This window comes from Marmota monax, unplaced genomic scaffold (genome assembly GCF_021218885.2).
Source record: "Marmota monax isolate L192 unplaced genomic scaffold, Marmota_monax_Labrador192_F-V1.1 WCK01_AAM20220418_F8-fsc00097, whole genome shotgun sequence".
Classification (NCBI taxonomy): Eukaryota; Metazoa; Chordata; class Mammalia; order Rodentia; family Sciuridae; genus Marmota; species Marmota monax.
In genome coordinates this window covers 2,616,893-2,643,069 of record NW_026694162.1, presented here as the reverse complement: position 1 = coordinate 2,643,069, position 26,177 = coordinate 2,616,893, and the positions used below count along the sequence as shown (strand labels likewise).

The 26,177-nt window shown below is 35.8% G+C and overlaps 1 protein-coding gene across 2 annotated transcripts in view; it reads left to right on the top strand.

The window, feature by feature from the left end:
• The window catches only part of Lvrn (laeverin), an 86,145-nt gene that overhangs the window by 38,718 nt on the left and 21,250 nt on the right, over positions 1 to 26,177 (top strand). For both annotated transcript variants that reach the window (XM_058585978.1, XM_046465863.2), the window contains exons 5-15: positions 3,255 to 3,409; positions 5,006 to 5,119; positions 11,096 to 11,239; positions 11,754 to 11,819; positions 11,912 to 11,977; positions 12,696 to 12,868; positions 14,788 to 14,864; positions 15,185 to 15,324; positions 17,587 to 17,642; positions 19,712 to 19,865; positions 21,726 to 21,820. In XM_058585978.1, the coding sequence (XP_058441961.1) occupies positions 3,255 to 3,409; positions 5,006 to 5,119; positions 11,096 to 11,239; positions 11,754 to 11,819; positions 11,912 to 11,977; positions 12,696 to 12,868; positions 14,788 to 14,864; positions 15,185 to 15,324; positions 17,587 to 17,642; positions 19,712 to 19,865; positions 21,726 to 21,820 (1,240 nt within the window). The remainder of the gene's footprint in view (positions 1 to 3,254; positions 3,410 to 5,005; positions 5,120 to 11,095; positions 11,240 to 11,753; positions 11,820 to 11,911; positions 11,978 to 12,695; positions 12,869 to 14,787; positions 14,865 to 15,184; positions 15,325 to 17,586; positions 17,643 to 19,711; positions 19,866 to 21,725; positions 21,821 to 26,177) is intronic.

Below are 26,177 nucleotides of genomic sequence, written 5' to 3'. Positions count from 1 at the left end.
TCACAATGTAGAAAATTTGGAAGAAAATAGAAAAGCACAAAAAAGAAAAGTAATGTCTCCTGTAATGCTGTCAGGCAGATGTAAAACCATGACTGATATTTTGGTTTATATTTTATCAGTCAGTCTTGATCTCTTTCTATTTGCATTTTAAATGAAAATGGCACCATAGAGTTGACACTGTTTTTGAATTCCTTTTTTGTTTAAGTTAACAGTACACAGGAACAAGATCCAAATAACTAAACATTCTTTTTTTTTTTAAAGAGAGAGAGAGGTAGAGAGGGGTAGAGAGAGAGAGAATTTTTAATATTTATTTTTTAGTTATCGGTGGGCACAACATCTTTGTCTGTATGTAGTGCTGAGGATCGAACCCGGGCCGCATGCATGCCAGGCGAGCGCACTACCGCTTGAGCCACATCCCCTGCCCAAAACATTCTTTTATATTATTGTTTTCAAACATAGAGTTCCTACACATTAATTTAACAAAGTAATTTATTTAACCCTCTGTGATTGAACATTTGGATTGATTTAACCTTGGCTACCTTGAAAACACTAAATAAAATCCTTATAAGGAAATAATAGCATATATCTGTATTATCTGCTTCGGTATGAATTCCAAAAGTAGAATGGTTTAGTCAAAAGTTATAAACATTTTTTAAAGATTATGAGGAATTTTGCCAGATTATTCCAGAAAGATTGTGCTTTTTGACACTTTTACCCATCAGCTTAGGTGCCAGTTTTCTTATATATGCATCAACACTAATTATTAATCTTGTACATTTGAAAGTATTATAGTATATCCTTTTAACTTTTGGGTTTTTTTTAAATATGCATTTTTTAGTTGTTGATGGACCTTTATTTAATTTATTTATTTATATGCAGTGCTGAGAATTGAATCCAGTGCCTCACACATGCCAGGCAAGTGCTCTAACACTGAGCCACAACCCCAGCCCCTTAACTTTTGATTTTTAAATAATTAATCAGATGGGCATTTTAAATAAGATCTTGGCTATTTAAGTGACTTCTTTGGTGAACTGTTCTTTTTTTTTTTTTTTTTTTTTAAGAGAGAGTGATAGAGACAGAGAGAGAGAGAGAGAGAATTTTAATATTTATTTTTTTAGTTTTCAGCCGACACAACATCTTTGTTTGTATGTGGTGCTGAGGATCGAACCCGGGCCGCACGCATGCCAGGCGAGCTCGATACCGCTTCAGCCACATCCCCAGCCCCTGGTGAATTGTTCTTTTTATTTTATTTTTATTCATGTATTTATTTGTGGGACTGGTGATTGAACCTAGTGGGGTTGTACCTCTGATCTACAGTCCCAATCATTTTTATTTTATTTTGAGATAGGTTCTTGCCAAATTGCCAAGGTTGGCCTTGAACTTGCAGTCCTTCTGCCTCAATCTCCCCAGTCACTGGGATTACAGGTGTAATAAGCCATCAAATCAGGCTTATTCTTTTAATTAATTTATTTACTTTGGTACTGGGGATTGAACCCAAGGACACTTTACCACTGAGCCATATCCCCAACCTGCCCTTTTTTCCTTTCTTCCTTCCTCCCTCCCTCCCTCTCCCCCTTTCTCTCTCTCTCTCTTTCTCTCTCTCTCTCTTTATTTTGAGACAGGTTCTTACTAAGTTACTTAGGGCCTTGCTAAATTGCTGAGGCTGGTCTCATATCTGTGATCCTCCTGCCTCAGCCTTCCCAGTTGCTGAGATTACAGGTGTGCTCCACCATGCTTGGCTTTTTTTTTTTTTTTTAATGGGGTCTCGCTCTGTTGCCTAGATTGGTCTTGAACTTCTGGACCTCATCCCCCTAAGTATGTTTTTTCTTTTTTTTTCTGACAGATTCCCTTCCCCTCATAAACATACACACCCATACGCACACACTTTCTAGTTTTTTTTGTGTGTGTGTGTGTGGTATATATTATAAATATTTTTTCTAGTTTGTGGTTTGTCATTCAAATTTGTTTCAGTTATTTTTGATGAACTAAGGCATTCAATATTAAACTTAAATTACTTTTAAAGCAGTTTTAGGTTATTGAAAAAATGTGCAGAAATTGTGGAGAGTTCCCACATACCTCCCCTCTTCTTCGCTTTCTCACTATGGGCTTCTATTGTTAGCATCTTGAATTAGAGTGGTACATTTGTGACAATTGATGAGCCAATGCTAGTACAGTATTATTAGCTGAAGTATGTTGTATAGTTCCTTGGGTTTTGACAAGTGTATATGATGTGTATCTACTGTTATAATATCACACAGAATAGTTTCACTGCTGTAAAATTCTCCCATGCTCCACCTATTCATCTTTCTCTGGATCGCTGACAACCACTGACATTTTTACTGTTTTTATTATCTTACCTTTTCCAAAATATCATATATTTAGACTCACACAGTATTTAGCTTTTGCAGACTGGCTTCTTGTACTTAGCAATGTGCACTTAAGTTTCCTGCATATCTTTTCATAGCTCTGTAGCTCATTTCTTTTTGTGTTGAATAATACTGAATGTACCAGTTTATCCATTCACCTACTGAAGGGCATTCTAGTTGCTTCCAATTTTTACAATTATGAGTAAAGCTTCTGTAAACATTTATGTGCATGTTTTTGTGTGAATGTAAGTTTTTAGCTCATTTGGGTAAATACCTATGAATGCAATCCTTAAATCTTACTGTAAGCCTATATTTTGCTTCTTAAAGAAACTACCAGACTGTCTTCCATAGTGACTGTATAATTTTTTGCATTTCTACCAGCAAAGAGGAGAAAGTTCCTGATGCTCTGCATCCTTGCCAGAATTTGCTTTGCCAGTGTTTTGGATTTAAGCCATTGTAGTAGCCATTTAATTACCCAATTCTGGTCAAACCCCAGTTTGCATAGTGGTATCTCATTTTCATTTTCATGTACACATATTTAACAACAAATGATGCTGAGCATCTTTACATGTTTGTTTGACATTTGTGGATCATCTTAAGTGAGGTGTCTATCCAGATCTTTTCCCCATTTTGTTTTATTATTTTGGGGTTTTAAGAGTTCTTTGTATACTTGAATCCATCCTTCATCAAAATAGTTATATAATCAAAACAATTTATTTTCTGTCTTTGCTGTTACTCTCTAAAAAGCCTTCTCTCCCCTCAGGTTATAAATATTCTCTTGTAAGTTTCAGTAATTTTGTAATTTCATGTTAAGATAATTTATAGCTAAAATCTTAACCTTTTTTGGAGGGGATGATTTCATTTTTTCCTCCACTTAAATCCACTTAGATTTAATTGCGTTGCCTGTTTTTGACAACCGTGCAATGGAAAATTGGGGACTACTGATGTTTGATGAATCATTATTGTTGCTGCTACCAAGTGATCAACTGACCGAGAAAAAGACTCTGATCTCCTACATTCTCTCCCATGAGATTGGACACCAGGCATGTGGTAAAATGTTTTTTTGTTTTTTTTTATTTCACATGGAGGTATTCTCCAGATGCTCTACCAAAAATAGCATAAAACAAAAACACTGCCACACAACATTTTTTAAAAAACCTTAAAAAATGTGACAGTGAGTAAAATCAAGGAAGGATCTGCTTAGTGGGATTCCAGCTGGACTTGGGCTGTTGGTGATGGACCATAGTGATGAGGCCTCAAGTCCAGGCAAGGGGTAAGGATTTACATTCAGAGATAACTGATCCACAAAGTCTTCTTCAAGGAAAATAAGCATTTGGGTACAATGGTTCACACCTGCAATCCCAGTGATTCGGGAGGCTGAGGCAGGAAGATTGCAAGTTGGAGGCCAGTCTCAGCAACTTAGTGAAACCTTGTCTCAAAATAAAAAATAAAAAGGACTGGGGAAGTAGCTCAGTGGCAAAGCATCCGTGGGTTCAATCCCTAGTAGGAAAAAAAAAAAGAAAGAAAGAAGCCATACAGAGCTCTGAGTATTTGTTTTTCATTCTATCTTAAAATACAGGATACCCAAAAGGGTCGCTAAAAATACACACATTTTATCAAAGAATTGTTTCAAACTTTTACTTAATTTTACTTTGGAAAGAGATTAAATGGATACAGGCAACATATTAGTGAGGAGAGCAATAATTAATCCTCTAGCTGCATCAGCAAAGGCAGTGTAAACATTTATTTTATTAGATCAGTGTTCTTTCACATTGTGATTTTAGAAGGTTAGCCCTTGGATTTGGTGGAAATTCTCACATCTGCATTTCAGTCTATTTCATTTACATGCATTTGTCAAGAAAGAAATCATCTCAAGCATGGAAGTGTTACTTCTTAGTGATGTGGCTCCATAAGAAGTTTGGAAAAGAGCAATTTACTAGGATTGAATAACACCCCAGTGTATAATCAACACACACACACACTTTCACCGGCTTTGATCAGTCATCACAAGTGTCATTTTTTATTATACCTTAAGTTGCATTCTGTTTTTGAATACAGGCTGCTAACAGTTATTACAAAACTCTGGTTAAATCCCAGTGCATTGTTGGTTTTGGAAATTATTGTTTTTCTTTCTTAGTTCCGTTCAAAATGCACACTTATTTTTTCTGTTCAGTTCAAATAGAAAATAATTACAGCAGACCACATTGCATAACATATGATTACTTGAATGATTTGTATGTGGCATAGATCAAGTCGTGTTTTAAAACATAACACAATGAACTCCTGTTTAGAGTATAATGTGCAAGGATTACTAGGTGGTAACTCAGCAGACAGGACTTCTGCTTCATTTAACTAAACCTAATAATTTTGGGCAATGTGAATAGTTTAAGAAATGTTACAGTTTGAAAACAAAAATTGCTTTCAATCATTGGATGTGAAAATAATTACAAAAGAGAAATGCATGACTTGTATCTCATGCTAAAACAATGCCTGCTTTTTGGAATCCTGTTTTCAAGTTTTGTTATTTATAGCAAATAAAGTTTAATTATGTCTTTTTGAACTTGCATTTATTTAACATGCAATTACAATAAATATAACTTAAATTTAAGAAAGCTCTTTTTCTCTCCCATCTCCAAAAGTGGTTTGGAAACTTGGTTACCATGAATTGGTGGAACAATATCTGGCTCAATGAGGGTTTTGCATCTTATTTTGAGTTTGGAATAATTAACTACTTCAATCCTAAACTTCCAAGAGTAAGTATGTTTGTTAAATTTATTTTAAAATTTTCTCCTAATTTATAATTAAAGCATATTCATTGTTGAAAATATATAAAATATAAAAATTAAATTACTAATATTGATATCAGAGGTGATCCATATTATCTTTTTCATATATTTTTGTTCTGGAATTACCTGTTTAAATATTTTTTGAAGTTGGAATTACCTAGAAATTCATAATGCTTTTCTACTCCATTTTATATCATAAGAATTTCTACACATCATTGAATTCTTTTATAAGAAAAAAATTTTAATGGATGCCTAATATTTTATCATTTCATCTTATAACATGTTTGCAAATAATCTTTGCCTTTTATTAGGTTTTGGTTATTTTCACTTATTTTTACTGTTATACCGATACCGAGACTCTCAAATAACTCTCAGACCACACATTGCCATTCCAATTAAGCCTTTATTGCTGGCCAGCATCGGACACTCTATTCTCTAAAAAGCGAGATGGTCAGAGTGACGCACCCGCCTTCAGTTGGCCTCATATTTAAGCCAAAAAACCAAAAGAGGGACGTTTGGCGGTTTAGCCAATGTAAGCAAGCAAGTACAGGAGCTGAATTGGGCAATTAATGAGACAATGCAATGGTATTATTATATAGTAGTATTTCCCACAGGACTTTCCAGGTTGGCATAGCAGCAAGTAAGCAGAAAGGAAGTGGGTCAAAATGACCCTAGTTGAGTACAAGTTAGAGAATGGTTACTAACGCCTAGACAATTAATCTCTGAAAAGGTAAATTGCCCAAGAAATATGGAAAGCAAAGAGAACAATTTTTATATAAGAATTGCTAGGTAACTATTAATGGGTACAGAGTTGGAGCTTTCCCATGGGAGAAGCATTTCTTACATGATATGGAGTCTCAGGGTAAAATGGAGTCTGTTTGGTCATTGCCTAGCCTGGCCTACAATAACACTACCCAGACTAAATTTTAAAGCAGTTTTAATCTGTAGTCTATGGCCTCAAAGATAAGTGATATGCTAATTATTGTGACTCTTGTAGAATACTATTGTTGATATTGCTTTGTGGATTGGAATAAAGAGTAGTATGTATTTTTAAAAATTTATAGATATTAAAGCCTGATGGTTTCAACTATAGCTTTTATTTCTGATGTTTAGTTGTAGTAATTAGGTAGTGCTTTTAGAATGGCATGAAAAAGCCAAATTGACTTGATTTGATTTAGATATTTAAATATTTAGATATAATGTTATCTGTTGATATAGACCTCTCTTCTCAAGCAAAGCAGAGGTTCTTTTCTTGGCTTGCATTCCCGATACCCACATCCCTACTTGGTTTCTGCCTCCTGTCACTTCTCTGGTCTTTGGGTTGCTCCTTCCTGCTACTCTTGCTTAGCTACTCTGTCATCTCACTCCTCATTGTTCCAAATCTTGACCTCTTCTCTCTTCTTCCTACCCTCACTCATTCAAACTGCTTATTAATACTTGAGATGCTGATTTCCACTCACCAGATCTTTTTTACAAGTGAAGTCTATTCATTATAAAGAAGATTCTAAGATTATGCTCTTTCTACAGTTGTCCCTCAGCTTTCGTTGGGAGAGTGATTCCAGGATACCCCTCACATTGCAAAGTCTGTAGATTTCTCTTATATGAAACAGTGTAATATTTGCAAATAGCTTAAGCACATGTTCCCCAATACCTGAAATCATCTCTAGGTTTCTGGTTGATACCTGGTACAATACAAATGTTATGTGAGTAGTTGTCATGCCATATTGTTTAGGAAATAATTAGAAGAAAAAAAAGTCTGTATGTATCCAGTTCATACACAATTTCCCCCCTATGTTTTTGATCCACAGTTAGTTGAATCCATTGGTGAGGAATCCATGGGTATGGAGGGCCAACTGCATTATTTTTGTAGTAAAATTTCCTTCTTTTATGAAAGATGGTGATAGTAGATATTTGTTTCTGTTGATTGTTTGGCAGAATAAAAAATTGAAAAACCTATTTTGACTCATAAAAACTTTTAAAAATTCCTTTTCCCTGTTTGTGAAATCATAGTGTTTGGGAAGTTCTGAGGTGGAGAGACCTCTTAATGTCCCATTTCCATGCCATACATCCTGCATTCTGAAAGCTGCCCCTAGTCCCAGCCCTGTCACTCTGCAGTGCCTCCTCTTTCCTCCCCTGCACTGTGCACAGGCCCTGTTGTCCTGAAAAAGGAGTTTAGATGTTATTATATAGAACAGGAGACTGAAATGTTCAATGACTTTCCTAAGCTTGTTTTACTAACTGAACAGAACTGTATTTACAACACAGTTGTCTGAGCCTAGGCTGATAAGTATAACTAAAATAATAAATAGATAATAATAACTAGAATAATGTGGTAATAACAATAATAAAATTGAATTTGGCATTCACCTAGATACCCAGAATATCAGTGTAAAGCACTGAGAGTTCTATACATACATCATCTTATTTAATTCTCAGAACACATACATGAGTGTAGTTGTTATTTCTATTTTACAGATGAAGGAACTGATGCATCAAGCATCAAGTTACAAGGTCTGAGGTTCAGTGCCAGGACTGTTAACTCCCAGGCTTTCAACCACACTGCTTTTCAGGGAGAGCACATGAAAGTGTTTCTAATCTCAGGGAGCCAGTGTGTGTGTGTGTGTGTGTGTGTGTGTGTGTGTGTGTGTGTGTTCATTTTGACTTTTTACTCTACATATAAACTTTGCATACATGGAGTAAATCTTTTCTTCAAAAATCCTTTCAATATACTCAAGTGTACCTACAAAATTGTGTGTGTAATTCTTTTATGAAATAGAATCACACATGGTTAATGTTATTTATAACTTTTCAAAAGCATTTGGTTATATCCCAGATTAACTGCACTTAAATCAATAATGCAGTTTCATTCCCATCAGACAATGAAATTCACCCTTTCTTATTTTTTTAACTTTTTTAAAGTTGTAGATGGACATAATACCTTTATTTTGTTTATTTATTTTTTTATGTGATGCTGAGGATCGAATCCAGTGACTCACACATGCTAGGCGAGCGGTCTACCACTGAGCCACAACCCCAGCCCCCACCCTTTCTTTTCTTAAGTGAGTGGATCATTAACATCAATTCAGTTACCTCTTAATGCAACCAGACTGGCTAGATATTACCAGATTCTGGCAAACTTGATGAAGACTTATTATTGGTAATTTTGAAGTTAAAATTGCACCATTTAGTTGATTTTTTTTAATCATTGGTTTCTTAATCACTCTTTTTCTGGGTCTATATTTCTCAATAACTTGTGGAATGGAGTGAGTATAACTCTTGCCAAAAGAACATCAGATCTTGTCACTTGAGGAAATTGCCATGAGCTTTGTGATTAAAAAGCTTAAGGTTTTTCTCTGGAGACTGTGAACTTTGGCTTCCATTTAATTTAGTAATTTGATTGAAATTGACTAATGGAATCACAGAACCATATGCAGAAACATTTTCATTTTTTCTACATCTTGGTCTAATTTCAGCTGCAAGTCATTAAAGCATGATGTGACTGGGTCGTGGTCAAGGGTTCAGAACATTGAGTACCAAGGGTTTCCTGGCTCCCAAAGCTCCAGCTCTGACATTGTCACTCAGTGACTTTTCTTCTTCTTCCTGGTCTAAGGAAATAGCCGATCTGTGGAGGACTCTGCAACGTGGCAGATCTTGTTTGTCTTTACTATTGTAAGCTGAGGCACACTGTTGAATGCCTCTGAGTTTAAATGGGTTTCATGCTGCCATTCAACAGATTATTGAGCATTTATTGTGTCCTTTTATTGACAGCTATCATCAACTAAGCTCTCTATTATATGCTTACAGATTATTATATACATTATCTCATCCAATCCTCAGAACAACCCTGAAGAAATGATGATTATTATGACAACGATGATAAATAATCACAGCAGTGGAACACTTATTGGGCATGTTCTAATTATTACATACTGTGCATCACAGTTATCTTGGGTGGTCGCAGTGATACCTTAAAGATTATGTAAAACCTTATACAAGGCAGTCAAAAGAGACAGAGACAATTCATTCTGAGGGGAGGAAGCCCCACAAAATAGGGAAAAGGTTACATGTAGTATAGAAACGTTCATTAAAATGGTTATAACAGCAAAAGCTAGAAACAACGCAAATCTCTAATAACAGGGGAATGATTAAGTCAATTATGGTCCATTGTACCAATAGCTATGTTTACTTATTTTCTTATTTAGCTTTTGCAAAAGTTCTGTTTGATAAACTTTGAAAAAAAAGGAGTTCACCTCTGACTTGACCACCTGTGAGAATTGCTTCTTATATTTGGCTTATTTCTTTCAAGTTTACATTTCTCTTTCACTTACAACGCAGCGGTCCTTATAAGAGTTAATTATGAAGATGAGGTAGTGAAATTTTAAAATGATATGATAAGTAAAGTAGAATATAAAAGTTTTTACAACTATGGGAATCAATATATAGGAAAAAAGATAGGAAAGAATTATACTAACATTGTAGTTATGCTTATATTGGGTGTGAGATTATGGGTATTTTTTATTTTCACTATTTTCTATGTTGTGCTTATATGACACTTGGGTCAACAGAAACTCTCAAGAACTCTTGAGTTTAAACCAATACAACCTATTTGCCTATGATTTTGGTTTTCTTCCTAGATTTACATCAGGGAGAGGTTGTCCTTGTTATGTGTGATAGAGATCTAGTCTCTAGAAGATTTCTGCGATTCTCATTATCCTTAATAAATAGGAGCAGACCTGTGTAGATGTTTCCTCTAAATTCTTGATACTGTGATTCTTGAACTAGCAATATCAGTAGTATCAGGTAGTTTATAAGAAATGGAGGTGTCAACCCAGACCAATTGAGTTAGAACATAATTTGGATGAAATTCCTAGGTGATTCTTATTTACATTAAAAGTTGATACCTAGCTGGGCCTAGTGGTACATACCTATAATTCAGGCTACTCAGAAGACTAAATTATAAGGTTTGCAAGTTCCTGGCCAGCTTGAGCAACAGAGTGAGACTCCATTTGGGAAGGAAAAAAAAGTTTGAGACACATTACTCTATGTGATTGGCTTTCTCATTTGGGGAAGAGAGAGTCTGATAATGGCCTAATCAATAGTATTACTAATTTAAAATTAACTGCTATTTAATAGGAAAGAGTTGATCAGAACATTGGACATAGAACACAATTTGAAAGATTATCTGATAACATCCCAAGGGGTGAGACAGTAAACTTGGAGAGCCCAAAGACAGTAGGGATTTGAGGCGTTACCAGGGGCTTGACCTGCTCTACAGGTTATGAACAAACTGTCTGTTTAATTTCTCCATTATCTTTTCTCTGTTTTTTGGCATCCCATATCCCCCTTTGTCTATGATTTCGGTTTCCTTCCTAGATTTACATCAGAGAGAGGTTGTCCTTGTTATGTGTGATAGAGTCTCTAGGAGATTTCTGCGATTCTCATTAAAATATAGTAAACTGCCTTCTCAAAATGCCTATGGATTTCTTTCCAATTGTAAGTTATTATGTCTACATCCTTGCAGATTTACAAATTTAGTATACTTTTGGCTTTGTAAATGTCCATGTAAGAGAGACTGATCAATTTTAAGGAATCACTAATATAATTACCAATCAAATTCCAGAGGATTGAAACTACATAGAAATGCTGTTCTCTGGAAGGCCCTGGCAAGTAGCCATGGGCTTCTTTAGGGGAAATGTACACGACTCTTAGATACCACATTAACTTTATAATGATTCTTTAAATACAACAAGGTATAAAATGGGAAGGGAAGTCTCCTATAGTTTTGTTATTCAAGGAATTATGACTCTAGGCCTACTATGATTCACAGATTCTTCTCTTTTTTTCCCCCTTCAATAGAAGTTTTTGGAAGTGTTTTAGGACCATTTAATTTTGTGTTTCTATGACACCCCAGAAGTTAATGTGGCTTAATCTTTTCCTTTATAGAATGAGGTCTTTTTTTCTAACTTTTTACATGGTGTCCTCAAAGAAGATCATGCCCTGGTGTCTAGAGCTGTATCCATGAAGGTGGAAAATTTCACAGAAACAAGTGACATAAATGAGCTCTTTGACTTATTTACGTACAACAAGGTAAAAGCAGTTAGATATTTTCCTCTGTTCTTGCAGAAAGTTATATAAGATGGATTCTAAGGTTTGTAGATTAATGTGAAACTTAAAACTTTTGATATGAATATCCTTAATTTTATTGAATAAATGGGTTTCAGAAAATGTAGTCAAATTAGTTATAACTTAGAAAATATTAACAGGAACCATTTTATCTTGGAAAGGTTGAAAATCATCATAAATAGATTATTATAAAGACAGATCATTCTGTCTGAGAAATACATTATTACATATAAATACCTGAATCAAAAAATTTTAGTGTACCCTCAATTTTTTATATGTAGTACACTAGCTCACTGTTTACTTCTTCATTAGTGACAGACTACTATTTTATCAGTATATTTAGGGATACTTCAAGCCTTCAGTTAAAGTACAAAATGCGATCAGGAACACAGCCCAGAATATCGCTTTTTAAAATGCAATGTGTCAGTATGTAGATATTGAATTTTGTGCAAATAATGAACAGCTTCTTACATCCTAGGGAGCATCTATGGCCCGGATGCTTTCCAGTTTCCTGAATGAGCATTTATTTATCAATGCACTTAAGGTGAGTTTGCAGACCAGTTGCTACCTGGATGACAGCAAACACATATAGCTAAGGCATGCTATTTTTCAACCGTAACTTCCCTATTTTTACAGTCATATTTGAAGATGTTTTCTTACTCAAATGCTGAGCAAGATGATCTATGGAGGCATTTTCAAATGGTAATCATCCTACTTTTGGATACTTTCTTACTGGGTTGTTTTGTCTGTTATAGTACAAGATTGGGAGGCCAGGGGTCAATGGCAGCTTCACAGAAAAGCAATTTTGCCTTGATTGTGAAACTCCCTTAGGTCAGGAATTGGAATTGTGTCTTTAGTCTTCTCTGTATTCTCATGCCCAAAACAGAGCACAAACTAGATTCATAAATATGTACTCTGTAAATGAATGAATAAATGAAGTATGTAACCACTCATATATAGTCACTTCTCTGTATTCAACCAACCCCAGATGCAAAATATTAGAGAAAATTGGACTTGTACTGAACATATACAGAACTTTATTTCTTGTTATTGTTCCCTAAATCATACAGTATAACAGTCACTGTATTTATATAGTTTTTACATCCCAATAGGTAGTATAGAAATAATTTACAGTATACAGGAAGGTGTGCATAAGTTGCATGCAAACACTACTCTGTTTTATTTAAGGGACAGGAGAATCCGTGAATTTGGATATCTCCAGGAGTCTAGGAACAAATCCCCCTCATGCCAAAGGATAACTGTAAAGAAATAAACAGCGTTCTGAATTTGGCCCAGATCACTGGGGATTACTATGTAGATGATGACTAGCATAGCTACTGCATTTCTTTTAGGAGATTGCTACTTCAAAAGGTTTTGCTGATAACTGTGTCTGCATTTGTGATGATCTTTTTTAAACCAGGCCATAGATAACCAGAGTGAGATCCTTTTGCCAGCAACAGTAAAAACCATAATGGACAGCTGGACACACCGGGGTGGTTTTCCAGTCGTCACTTTGAATGTGTCTACTGGTTTCATGAAACAGGAACCATTTTATCTTGGAAAGGCTGAAAATCAGACTCTTCAAGCTCACAAGTAGGTAACTTTGCTTCTCTTTGTCTTCACCTGCCTTGGGCTGAGCTCTGATGGAATGGAAACCAGCCAGTGGGGAGGAAGCATAGCCCTTGATGGGCACATGGCCTACTGCAAAGGAACTCTACATAGGATGCCACTGTGTACCAGGGTGAGACAGAGCCCCAGAGTCCTGAGCAAGGCTGGAGATCTGCAGTTAGGGGCCCAAAGCATGTCCCTCTCCTGGGATTTAGAGCCATGCCAGTGACCAAGGCTTTGGGGTGTTATATGCTGCTCATAGTCTTTTAGATAGAGGTAATGAATACTTTAGATTCTGGGTGAAAGGCAATAAGATAGTGCCACAGGAATTATGGCCTTTAGATGCAGTTAGACCTGCGTGGAACACTGATCTCACCAAAATTCAAATCGTAGGTTGTCGCGACCCCTTGCCGGCAAGGGAAAACACGACACAGGATTCTTCTTTCAGCAGTTTATTCAGGCCTTGTTTCATGTATCATCTTCTAGTGACCCCCCGCCGAGCGCCCAAGCATAGCCTAATAAAGCTTACTCAAGTCCAATCCAAAGCTGCCACGCGGGGTTTTCTCATAGGGTGTTGAGGGACAGCGTGCCAACTCTCCCTAATAAGGAGTTGTTTACCAAGATCCACAACGGAGACCGGTGCCATCTTCTAATGGCGGCAACGGTCTACAAACACGGCTCACTACAGTAGGTTCATCTTGTTTAGACGTTCTGACTGGCACAGTGGCACACACCTATAATCCTAGCAACTCAGGAAGCTGAGGCAGGAGGATTGCAAGTTCAAGACCAGTCTTAGCAACTTAGAGCGACCTTATCTCAAAATAAAATTTAAAAAGGCTGGGGATATAGCTTTGTGACAGAGCACCATGTAAAAACAAAATAAAACCCATAAAACTGAGTTTCAGTTCCCTTATTTATAAAATAAATGTATTGACACATCTTAGGGAAGTGTTGTAAAAAAATGAAATGTCAAGTAGTTGCCCAGAACTCATCACTTCCTCCTTCCCCTCTTTTACCTTTCTTAATTTGTTAATTTTCAACTGTTTTTGATAGTTTTGGTTTTCACATTTTATTATAGTAGATATCAGCACAAATGAATAATCAGTTTTCAAATACCATCACCAAAATTTTCAGGTTGTCCTACTCCTTCATTAAAACCCCAGGGGAAAGAAAACAGGAGAACTGAGGGCTGTTTCTCACTGTAATATTCTGTGCCTTTGAAAGAGAGGGAAGTCTTAACTCTGCAAAAAAAAACACATACTTACACTTGCAAGTCTGAGAGACCAGGCATGTGAAAATTTGAGCAAGACTGGAAATGCTGCCCAACGTCCAAGTCATGTGTCTTTTCAGATGACTAATGAGCTCCCTGTGGTCAGCAGGTTCATCTGGGTCACACCCACCAATGTGGAAAAAAATGTAGGGATCCAACAAATATAAATGTCCTGGATGATTTCTGTTGAGCATATTTCAGATGGGGAGAGAGATAGAGACTAAAAAGTATTTTTAAACATTTATTAAGCATTTTCTTAAACTATCCTTCACCTCTGGGCATGGACTGATTTGGGTCTGTGTACAGCCTTTGAATGCCCCTGAGAGAGGCCAGGTGGTCATAATTTCACATAAATTGGCCTTGAAGGGAGCAGATATAAAACAGTCTTAGGAGCTACCTACACTGTAAGAATAAATCTGTAAGACACAATAAGAGAGGGGAGTGAGCAAATAGCCAAAGCAAAACTGGCTATTTGTAAAAACATTAGCAAACAATCCTATGAGCAAAAAGTCCAGAGGGAATGAGCGAAGAATTCCAGTTCTGTCTGCTATTTTATCATGTCTTTAATATTGGCTCAGAGTGTGCATTCTTATGTGTTAAAATCAACTAATTTTTTTGCTTTTCTTCCCCAAAGTGACACATGGATTGTCCCTATTCTTTGGATAAAAAATGGAGCTCCACAATCTTTAGTCTGGCTAGACAAAAGCAGCAGTAAGTAGCAAATTTTAAAAAACAGCTTCATATATACACATATATAAAGGCAGTGAATAAGATGTTCAAATGTCTAGCTTTTGAGACCTCATTTAGAACTAAAATGTATCCTTCTTGTAGAACATAGAACTTTAAAGAAAAGTTTTAATTAAAAGCCATTACATGTAAAAAATATAATTATATGGTAAGACCAATATATAATTTGAATTTTAAAATTTTTTGTTAGGTTTATTGTTAGAACTGTGAATGAATTATATAAAAATGTATTGAAAAAAATTTGTAAATGTACCATTTCAAACTATTCCTATATTTTTTTGTAGAAGTATTCCCTGAAATGCAAGTTTCAGATTCTGACCAAGACTGGGTGATTTTAAATTTGAATATGACTGGCTATTATAGAGTTAATTATGATAAATTAGGTTGGAAAAAATTAAGTCAACAGCTTGTGAAGGACCCTAAGGTAAGGTTATGTTGGGTAGTTTGAATTAAGTACTGTTCATGGTGTCCTCTCTCATCTTTAGAAGGTGAGCTCTCTTATGGGAAGAGACTCCATCCCTATTCCCACCCCTCACCTCCAGCCATACTGAAGAGGTTGTTTTTCTTATTCTTAGAAAAGGGGTGGTTTTGGTTGAATGCATTATGTTTTTGAACATTCGTCTTGCTTTTCCAAAATAATTTTACCTTCAGGTGAAAATCAGAATACATTTTCCTACTAATTATTTTGCAAACTGTGGCAAGTGACTTAAATGTTCTGCTTCCATTTCTTCACTTTAAAATGGAAATATCACTATGTCTTATTTATCATGAGGATTAAAGATGATGTAGGTTTAAAAATACTTAAAATTTCTAAGCCCATATAGTTACTTAATATATGTTAGAAAATATTAACTTTATTCCTGAAAACATATTCATGTGCTTCCTCAGAGGACAGAATTTAATTCATAAAACAGCAATAATGATCCAATATCACTTTACATTATGAAATCACTATGAAATCCATAAACACTAAGGTTGAACAGCTCAAATTAAATAGATTTTAATTGGTTGAATTAAACCGAATCTCCACTAGTAGCAATGGATGGTGGCTTAGGGATCTATGCCGCTGGCTCTACTGTGATGTGCTGTGAACCATGGGCAGGTCACTTAGATCCCATTTATAAAACTGCAGTGTTGAATTAAAATATGTCTTAAATGTCTGCTTTTCAAAAATGCTGTGAGGACACAATAAGCCTCTCTCCCTGAGGAAGCCATATGGCATGATGACCCATAGGTTCTGGGTCAGGGAGACTCATGTTCATATTTTTTTGTTCATCATTTACCATAAGTGTGAACTTGGACCTCTTCTTTGACCAGCACCTCAATTTCTTTATTTGTATAGTGGGTATAATATACCAACCTTAAAGTGCTGCTGTGGAGATTAAATAATTGATACCTGTATTATGTTTAACAAAGATCAAACCACAGGTCAGGTTTTCAGAACATTTCAGTAATTTTTAAAATATGTATATTGGGGATTCAACCCAGAGTCAGTCTATCATTGAGCTACATTCCCCAGTCATTTTTTAAGAATATTTTTACTTTGAGACAGGATCTCACTAAGTTGCTGAGGGTCTTGCTAAGTTGCTGAGGCTTTAACTTGAGATCCTCCTGCCTCAGCTTCCCGAGTCTCTAGGATTACAAGCATGTGCCTGCACACCCTGCAGTACTTTTTTTTAAATAAGATTTTAAATAAACTTACAAAATCCACTTAAAATAATATCTTCTTTAAAAATCTTTATCAAAGTGGCTAAATTCTTATTAGTTTCTAAGGGCACTTTACAACACAAAATACTAGGTTATGTAATTTTAGCAATAATTTCTTGAAACCGTAATAGATTTACTTATGGAAAAATGGAGGTAAATTCTTTCTACAAAATAATTGGTGAGCAAATAAATCCTACTTTGTAGTATTACTATTCATCTAGAAAATATAAGTATTAATGTTGCTAGAAAAGTGATGAGACTATTACTGAGGGAAGAATTTAACTTGGCTTGCTCTGATGCTCAGAGGAATGTTGTGAAGATAAATTTTCTAGGACCAAATATACCAAAGAGCTGGGAGATGTTTAAGGAATGATGTAGGAGGCTTTGGGCACCTGGAGGGTATTGAAGCTGAGTTCAGAGTCCTGTGACCTGGTAATGCCAAGGAATTTGGACAAAAGCTAACCAGTTAGTGCCAAAGGTACCAACCTTTTCATGTATATAAGGGACTCTGTTGGTGCTATGTGACACATCAGTAAAATCTTAAAAAGACAGAATACCTTGGTATTACCAAAGTGGTGTGAAATAATATTTATTTAAGTCCTCCCATGCCAAAAACTCACCTGAACATAATTTGGACACTGTATTACAATTTATTGTATGCTTTCTGTTTTTAGAGAGGCCTTTTAAATATGGCTACCTTTTTATTATTTTTTAATGTGGTATGTTTAGGGAGTACTTTGGCAAAATTCTCTGCTATATTTTAACATTATGATTGATGTCCAGAGGGATCATTTATCAAAAATAGATGTATAATGAATAAATGATGGGGATTGTCCTTAGCAATTACTTTGTGGATGAGATAATTCATGTGAAAATACTTTGGAGGCAGCAATGATATTTAAAATGTTATTTTTTAAAAAAATATTTTATTAAAAGTGTTCTCATCTTTCCCTTCACCTGTTTGGGTCTTATTCTGCAGGCCATTCCTGTTATTCACAGACTGCAGTTGATTGACGATGCTTTTTCCTTGTCTAAGTGAGTATGTTTACTTCTCTCATAGTTGTTTTAGAGTATACCTAAAATTCATAAAAAATAATAGCCTCATTGCAAAGAGTTTATTCTTTAGCATACACATGACTTAACTGATTAGAATTAGTTTCAACTTCTGTGGTCATATTGGAATTTTATAGCAGAAAGAGTTGCTGAAAATAAATAGGCTATCAATTGAGATTTCGAAGTCATTTCTTTACCCAAAGGTGATGACTATAGGTATAATTTTAATGAGATCTAGCTTGTATATTAATGCATTGCAGAATTATTGACTTTAAATATATTTATTCAGAGTAATTCAGACGCACTGCTAAGTATTTAACCAGGTAAATTAATTAATATATGTTACAGATTTAAAATTTCCATGCAATAAAATTAAGGGCTATAATGTAGTAAGTTATCTAGCATGCTCTGTGTCTTTGTCCTGTCATATTTCTTGAGGATGTCATGTCTTTGCTGCTTTTTCCCTCTGTGACTTGCAGCTAATTTCCTTATGCAAAACCTTTCTGAAAACCTTCTTTGAGGACACCCTGACTTTGATACTGTTGACTACAACTTCATAAAAACTTTTCAGCTTCCTGAGACTCCACTTGCAAACCCAATTCTCCTCATGTATTTGACTTTGCTTTTTCCTATTGCTGTGAGCATACTGAAGCCCAATCATGGTTATGTCATCTTCTTCCTTTTCCTTTGGATAGCTCATTCATTCTTATGATTTCAGTGACCATTTTATATATGTACAGTACCCAGATGGTATATGATGATTAATAAATGCTCTAAAAATAAATGCTCTAAATCGACACATCAACTTTGCTTTCCTCCTGTCTTATGTTTATCCTTTAGTCATTTAAACACTGAACTTTATTTCTATCTCCAAAATGCTCTTGCTATCAATTTCTGTGCCTGTGTCAAGAATACCACTATTCTCATTACTCAAACTAGAAACCTAACAGATATTCTCCTTTTGGCTCTCCAGCTCTCATGTTTCACAGGTCTGTATGTATTATTTATTCATTCTTGTTGTGTCCTTTGGATTATTACCTTACAACTTTAGTTGCTTCATGCTAAGTAAAATTTTTGGCATCTTTTGCCTGGCCTATTGCATTAGTACCTATTTCATTAGGCTCTAGGCCTTTAGTTCTTTTGAATTTTTCATTCTGTCTTTGTCAGCACTGCAGCAGTGAAATTTTTAGGCATCAATTGCATCATGTTACCCCAGTTACTTAAATATTGACAGTGCTTTCCCACCAAACCTAAGCTCTTCATTCTGACATTCAAGGGTCTTCGAGGGTTTGAACCACCTCACCTATTAGTTTCCACCTCTCACCACACATAGAGGAAATTCCCTCCCTCTGTTAGGTTGGTCTGCCCATCACACTAATTCCCATGTTACTTTTGTCCTGGGCTGTCTTCTTCCTTCTCTGGGCTGTCTTCTTCCTTCTCTCTGTCCATTTTAATTCTACCCATCCTTCAGTGGTTTTCTCAAGTTCTTCCAAAAAGCCATGAGGCCTTCTCTGACTGTCCCCTCTTTTCATATTTCCCCCTTTCCATGCGAATGCTTCTTTCTTTGCCACTTTATGGTATTCATCACCTGTCCCAGGACCTAATAGCAAGTTTCTGCTCCTCACCAATGCTCTTAACAGTGGGCAAGCGTAGGGTCTTATGGATTATGTGCCCACTGGCAGCTGACAGAGCATTAGATAATGACTTTATATATATTGAATAGAAAATATACTCTCATAAAAACACACAATAGATATCTAATATTCTCTTGCCCAATAATTGAGCCAACATTTGGCCTGGACTTTCTACAGCTTCCAGTTGGGATGCATGAATGTACTAGATTGAAATGGAAAGTCTGGCAACACTTCTTGTGTTTCATTTTACTAGTAACATGGAACCTTAAGTAACCTTCTTGCCTTTTGATTTATTCACACACCTTATTGAAGTCAGGCATTGAAGCACGGAACAAATATGGAATCAGTACAAATCATTTAGCAGGTGAAGGTTTTTTGAAAGTGTGTGTCTGTGTGTGTTTTTTTTAAACCAAACAGAAGCAATTATATTGAGATTGAAACAGCACTTGATTTAACCAAGTACCTTGCTGAAGAAGATGAAATCATAGTATGGTATGAAGTCTTGGTAAACTTGATAACCAGGGATCTTGTTTCTGATGTGAACGACTATGATACATACCCATTATTAAAGGTAATTTCATGCTTTGTTATGTAGTTTTATTTTCTGGTGCTAGGGATCAAGCCCAGGGCTTTGCACATGCTAGGCAAGCACTCTACTTAGAGCCACGTCTTAGCCCATGTTATGTAGTTTTAAAATAAATTTTCTCTTCCTTTTTCCATATTCTAGCCAGCATCTGAAAGACAGCTCTTTCCCAAAGTAACTGTCAATTCATTCCATGTAGCTATAGTCTTCTTAGTAATAGCTGATTATTCTTAGCTGGTCTAGGAGATAAGTATGAGAGAAATTTGCAAGGGTACTTCATTCTTGGTAAGGTGACAGTGTATTTTAAGAAACCAGAACTGAAGGAAATAATGCATCTACTTTCATATAGAAAAGGACAGTATCTATTAGAAAGTATTTCTCTAAGAGTTTGTTAAGTAAACACAAGGTCTTTTTAACAGCCCTGTTTTTATAATTGCAATACTTTCATCTACCGGATCAACACTTAAAATCAGAGGACTATATTCCAGAAAGAATAAAAGTTTTGTAGTTGTTTTTAATATTAGGAAGAAAAAGTGGGAAATTAAATTAATGAATGAAGAAATGATATGCCACCATCAATGACAGACTATAAAGAGGAGAATTTTCACTGCTACATCCTAAATAACAGTCACTTATGGGATGGCACCTGTATAATCAAAGCAAGAGCCAGGGAGCCACCCTTTTGATATTTAGGGGCCACAGCAAGTCAGAAAGTGAGTTCATTTCTGGGTCATTCTGTGGGTGGCATTACAAATATCTCAGGTCCTAGATGTTGATTTTTTTTAGTATCAAAAGTACTGGTGGGAACTTAGTGGAGCATAGGGGTGGTGGCCAGTGGCAGAAGGCACTGTTTTGGGGACTGAGTTGGCTTATTGATAACATCTAATGCTTGGTTATGGGTAAAGAAGTAAAAAATTAGTACTTATCTTCAGAGAATTTCAATGATTAACATTTAGTTTGTTCTTAGGAATATGTTAGTAATTGTCTAACTTTCATAATCTTGTATTTATGAGCTGGAAGCTCAGAGAACTTTATTTCAATTCGGGGCTTTAGATTGTCCAGGGCATAAATCAGTTCTCATTACTTTGAAGATATGAAGTAGTTCCTAGGCAAAACCAAATAAGCATTTATATATATATATATATATATATATATATATATATATATATATATATATATATATATATATATGTATATATACATACATACATACACATACACACACACACACACACATATATATTAAGGCTATGATATATATATATATATATATATATATATATATAAAATATTTTTATTACATATAAAGATACCTTTATTGTATATAAGGATATGATATCCTTAAGATAGACCTGTGGCAAGTGTATCACATCCATTTACATATTATAAAACTTTAAAAACTCTATTATATATAAAGACATGATATATATATACACACACGTGTATGTATATATGTACACTTGGCATGGAAATGTTAAGGTAGAAAGGTTGTTTTACATTTTTATATATTTTCTCCATATGGAAATGTTTTGGTTGATATTAAATGTTAGTTATAGCTAATATTTACTGAGTTCTGACCATGTGCCAGGTAGTGTGCTCATAGACATTATATTACTCAATCCTCACAATAAAGCTACAACATTAGCATTATTATAAACCACTTTTATGTAAGAGGAAATGAACCCAAAAAGTTAAAAAGAAAACAATTATACATTTAATAATAAATAAGGATAATTTCTGAAGAAATATGTAACTTCTCTATTAATATCTTTTTAAATAAAAAGAAATACAATAAAAATGTAGTATTCTGAGTCAGAACTAACTGTATATTTTCTTTGTGGCTTATAGAAGTATTTATTAAAAAGGCTTAACTCAATATGGAATATTTATTCAACAATAATTCGTGAAAATGTAGCAGCTTTGCAAGATGACTATTTGGCTCTGTAAGTATCTTTTTAAGCAGTGATAATTGAATACAATTATTCGTATTAATATATGGTTTTCCAGATTCATAAAATATCATCTTAATAACTATTATTCATTGGGAGAGCTTGTACATTATTTGATTGGTGGGCTATATGTGTCCTTATAGGGAATAATAGCTTGGAATAATAACTTTAAAAAAATTTTTTTTCTTTTTTTGTGACACAGTTTTCATTCTTACAATAGCCCTGTGACAAATGTATTATATCCAATTACATATTATAAAACCTATCCAGGAAAGTTAAGAAACTTTTTCAGAGACATCCAGCTATTGGGTGACATTCCTAGGTAAAACTAAATAAACAACTATTTCTTATCAGTGATATGAAGATTGCAACCTCATTCTTTTCATTCCATTTTTTTAAAAAGCCAAGAACAAAGAATATCCACTGAGGTTTTAAACAGATTAAAACATCAGACTTTGAACACTTAGCTATTGTTTTTTTTTGTGATAAAATTAATTTATTTTTTTTAGTTATTTATGACAGTAGAGTCAATTTTAACATATGTATACAAACATGGAATATGTCTTATTCTAATGAGGATACCTTGGGTCTTAATTTGTCTGCAAAGTATATGTGTGCACACACAGGAGTATATAACTCTATATTCTCAAAATTAGTCTACTGGTTGAAACCAGAGAAGAGTCATGCTAAGCAAACTACCCTATGCCAGCAAGTCTGAGAACATGGGAAGGCCACAGGGGGAAAAGTCCCCTCTGTATTATTGTTAACAGGAATTCTATCATGTAATGAAGTCAGTTGACAGGGATACATAGTGGTCACTAGTATATGAGCATGTTTGAGTATTGCAAATGAATTTCCCAAGGGGAATAAGCACATCATGATGGTCTGGGAAGGAGACAAAAGGCAACCTGGGGCTGTGGTACCTCGGCACACCCCATGACCCAAGGCTTGTGTGTGTGGACGTGCCTTTCTGGATTTAGGGAGGGAATTCCTAGCCACCAAAGTACAGGCATTATAGCTACAACTTCTAGTCAGCATCAGGCTCAACTCAATTAAAGACCAAAAAAGAGGAGATCCAACATGGCGACAGGTGCCGAGAGATCAAGTCTCTGACCTCTTCAGCTGCGCGGGCATAAGGAGTCGTAAACTGTCTAAATGCTGCTTGCTCAGGATCACTAGGCAATGCTGAGCTGACGTGGATCTGGGGCGAACAGTCTGGGCCTCTCAGAACACACACCGAACCCGGATCGGCTGCATTCAAGCTCCCGTCCGCCTGCTTCTTGCAGCCAAACTGCCGTGACTCAGCACTAAAGACCCCGCTGAAATAACTGGTCAGCCCTTGTGAACTTACGGAGGTAAAAGCCAACCGAGCCTTCATAGGCAGTGGCCACAGGTTTGAAACGGGGCTTGGGAGAGACAGTCAGGACCCACCTGTTGCATTGGTCACCCGGCAAAGGGAACGAACTGTCACCATTTGCATGGGATACCACCCATGGCAGAGAACTGACGTCACCATAACGTGGTGGAGGAGATAACTTCATTGAAACCAGCGGCGACAGGTGTGTAATCCCCTAGCCATCCCTCTCCACACAGCAGGGAAACCTTAAGGGCCCTCCCAGCTCTCCCGTGAGCATGATAGCTAGACTGAGGGAATCAGGAGTGGCGCGGGACTCGCGGCGCGGGACTTGCGGCGTGGAACTCCCGGCTACCGCTCCCACCAGTGCTGATAACTGAGGTCTCTTGCACCAGCTACCAGGGGCTTTGCTACCGGAGGGTAAGCAAATTCGCTGGGGGATCCCAGCCCCAAGCTCTACAAACTTAGGGTCTGAGGGAATGGCAAACAGGGAGAGTGTGCCCAGGCATTCATGAAAACAGGGCTCCCAGGAGCGGCAGACCTGGCATGTAGCCAGTATTGTGGTGAGCGTCACCGGTGAGCAGGGCCTGGCTTGAGGAAAAGTGGGGAAGTGACTAGACACAAGAGAAGGCCCTAGGCACTCAGGATTGGAGACCCGCCCAGTCTGGGAGGAAGAGCTGCTGCACAGTGATTGGTTCCCACCTATTGAGAGGAGAAGCTTGGCCCAATGGACACAGCTCCACCTACTGGAAGAGAAGTTAATCAAACTCTACGACTGCATTTATTAATTTTTTTTTCATTTTCATTTTTTTGTTGTTGTATTTTAATTTTTTTCTAATTTTTTGTTAATTTTTTTATTTTATTATTATTATTTTTTTAATTTTCATTTTCATTTACTTTTTTTATTATTATTTTTTAAATATTTTTTCTCTTTTTCTATTTGCTATTTTTTTCTTTTGTCTTTTCTTTTCAATTTTCTTATTCCCCCTTCCTTGAATTCTACCCGCTTACTCTCATTCTCTTTAGTGACCTCTTCCCTTCCCTTCTAATATCTTTCCTCCCAAGCATCAAATAAATTTATAAGAGTAAACAGTAACTCAGCAGTCAAACAGAACAAGAAGTAACATGAGCAGCATGAAAAAGTAAGGAAGAGAAGGAGTACAAACAATGAAGGACAGTCTAAATACTCAGGAGGACCTAGAGTCATCAGAAAAATGGTCATATAAAGAACTCAAGGAATACCTTAGACAGATGGAATGGAACCTTAAAGAGGATATGAGACAGCAAATTCAAACAGTGAAAGAACACAATGAAAATGAATTACATAAACAGATAAAAGAAGAAGTTAAGCATCTTTATCAGGAGATAGAGATAATAAAAAAAATCAAACAATAATTCTAGAAATGAAGGAAATAATAAACCAAATTAAAAACTCAAATGAGAGTATCACTAACAGAGTGGAGCAAGTAGAAGCCAGAACATCAGATAATGAAGACAAAATATATCATCTTGAAAATAGTCTAGCCAACTCAGAAAGGCTGGTAAAAACTCATGAGAAAAACATCCAAGAGATATGGGATAACATAAAAAAAATCAAACTTAAGAATCATCGGGATAGAGGAAGGTATAGAGATTCAAACCAAAGGAATGAGTAACCTGCTGAATGAAATAATTACAGAAAACTTTCCAGAAATAAAAAAGGAAACGGATATACAAATTGTAGATGCATACAGGACACCGAGCACACAAAATCACAGTAGACCAACGCCACAACACATTGTTATGAAGACATCCAATATACAGAACAAAGAGAAAATATTAAAAGCTACAAGAGAAAGGAGGCAGATTACATTCAGGGGTAAACCAATAAGGTTAACAAAGGATTTTTCATCACAGAAAGCGAGAAGATCCTGGAACAACATATTTCAAACACCGAAAGACAATGGATGCGAACCAAGAATTCTGTATCCAGCAAAATTAAGCTTCAGGTATGACAACGAAATATAACTCTTTCATGATAAACAAAAGCTAAAAGAATTTGCAGCCAGAAAACCAGCATTGCAAAACGTCTTGAGAAAAACACTACATGAGGAAGAAATGAAAAACAATAACCAAAACCATCAGTGGGAAGTGCCTCAGTAAAGACAGAGGGCGGGGGAAAGCTAATCATGGAGAAACAAACTAAATTAAAATTAAAAAAAGATAAATAATCAAACATGGCTGGAAGTACAAACCATCTATCAATAGTAACTCTAAACGTTAATGGCTTAAACTCTCCAATAAAGCTACATAGGCTGGTAACGTGGATTAAAAAAACAAATCCAACAATATGCTGCCTCCAGGAGACACATCTGGTTGGAAAAGACATACACAGGCTGAAGGTGAAAGGTTGGGAAAAAATATACCACGCACACGGTCCTCATAAGCAAGCAGGGGTGGTCATCCTCATATCGAATAAAATCAACTTCAAGACTAAGTTAATCAAAAGGGATAAGGAAGGACATTATATACTGTTAAGAGGAACCATTCACCAACAAGACATAACAATTATCAATATTTATGCACCAAATAATGGTGCTGCGATGTCAATAAAACAAATTCTCCTCAAGTTCAAGAATCAAATAGACCACAACACAATAATTATGGGTGACTTCAACACACCTCTCTCACCATTGGACAGATCCTCCAAACAAAAGTTGAATACAAAAAACTATAGAACTCAATATCACAATCAATAACCTAGACTTAACTGACATATGTAGAATATATCAACCATCATCAAGTGGAGATACTTTTTTCTCAGCAGCACATGGATCCTTCTCAAAAATAGACCATATATTATGCCATAGGGCAACCCTCAGGAAATATAAAGGGGTGGAGGTAATACCATGCATTTTATCTGATCATAATGGAATGAAACTGGAAATCAATGATAAAAGAAGGAAGGAAAAAATCCTACATCACATGGAAAATGAACAATATTTTACTGAATGACCA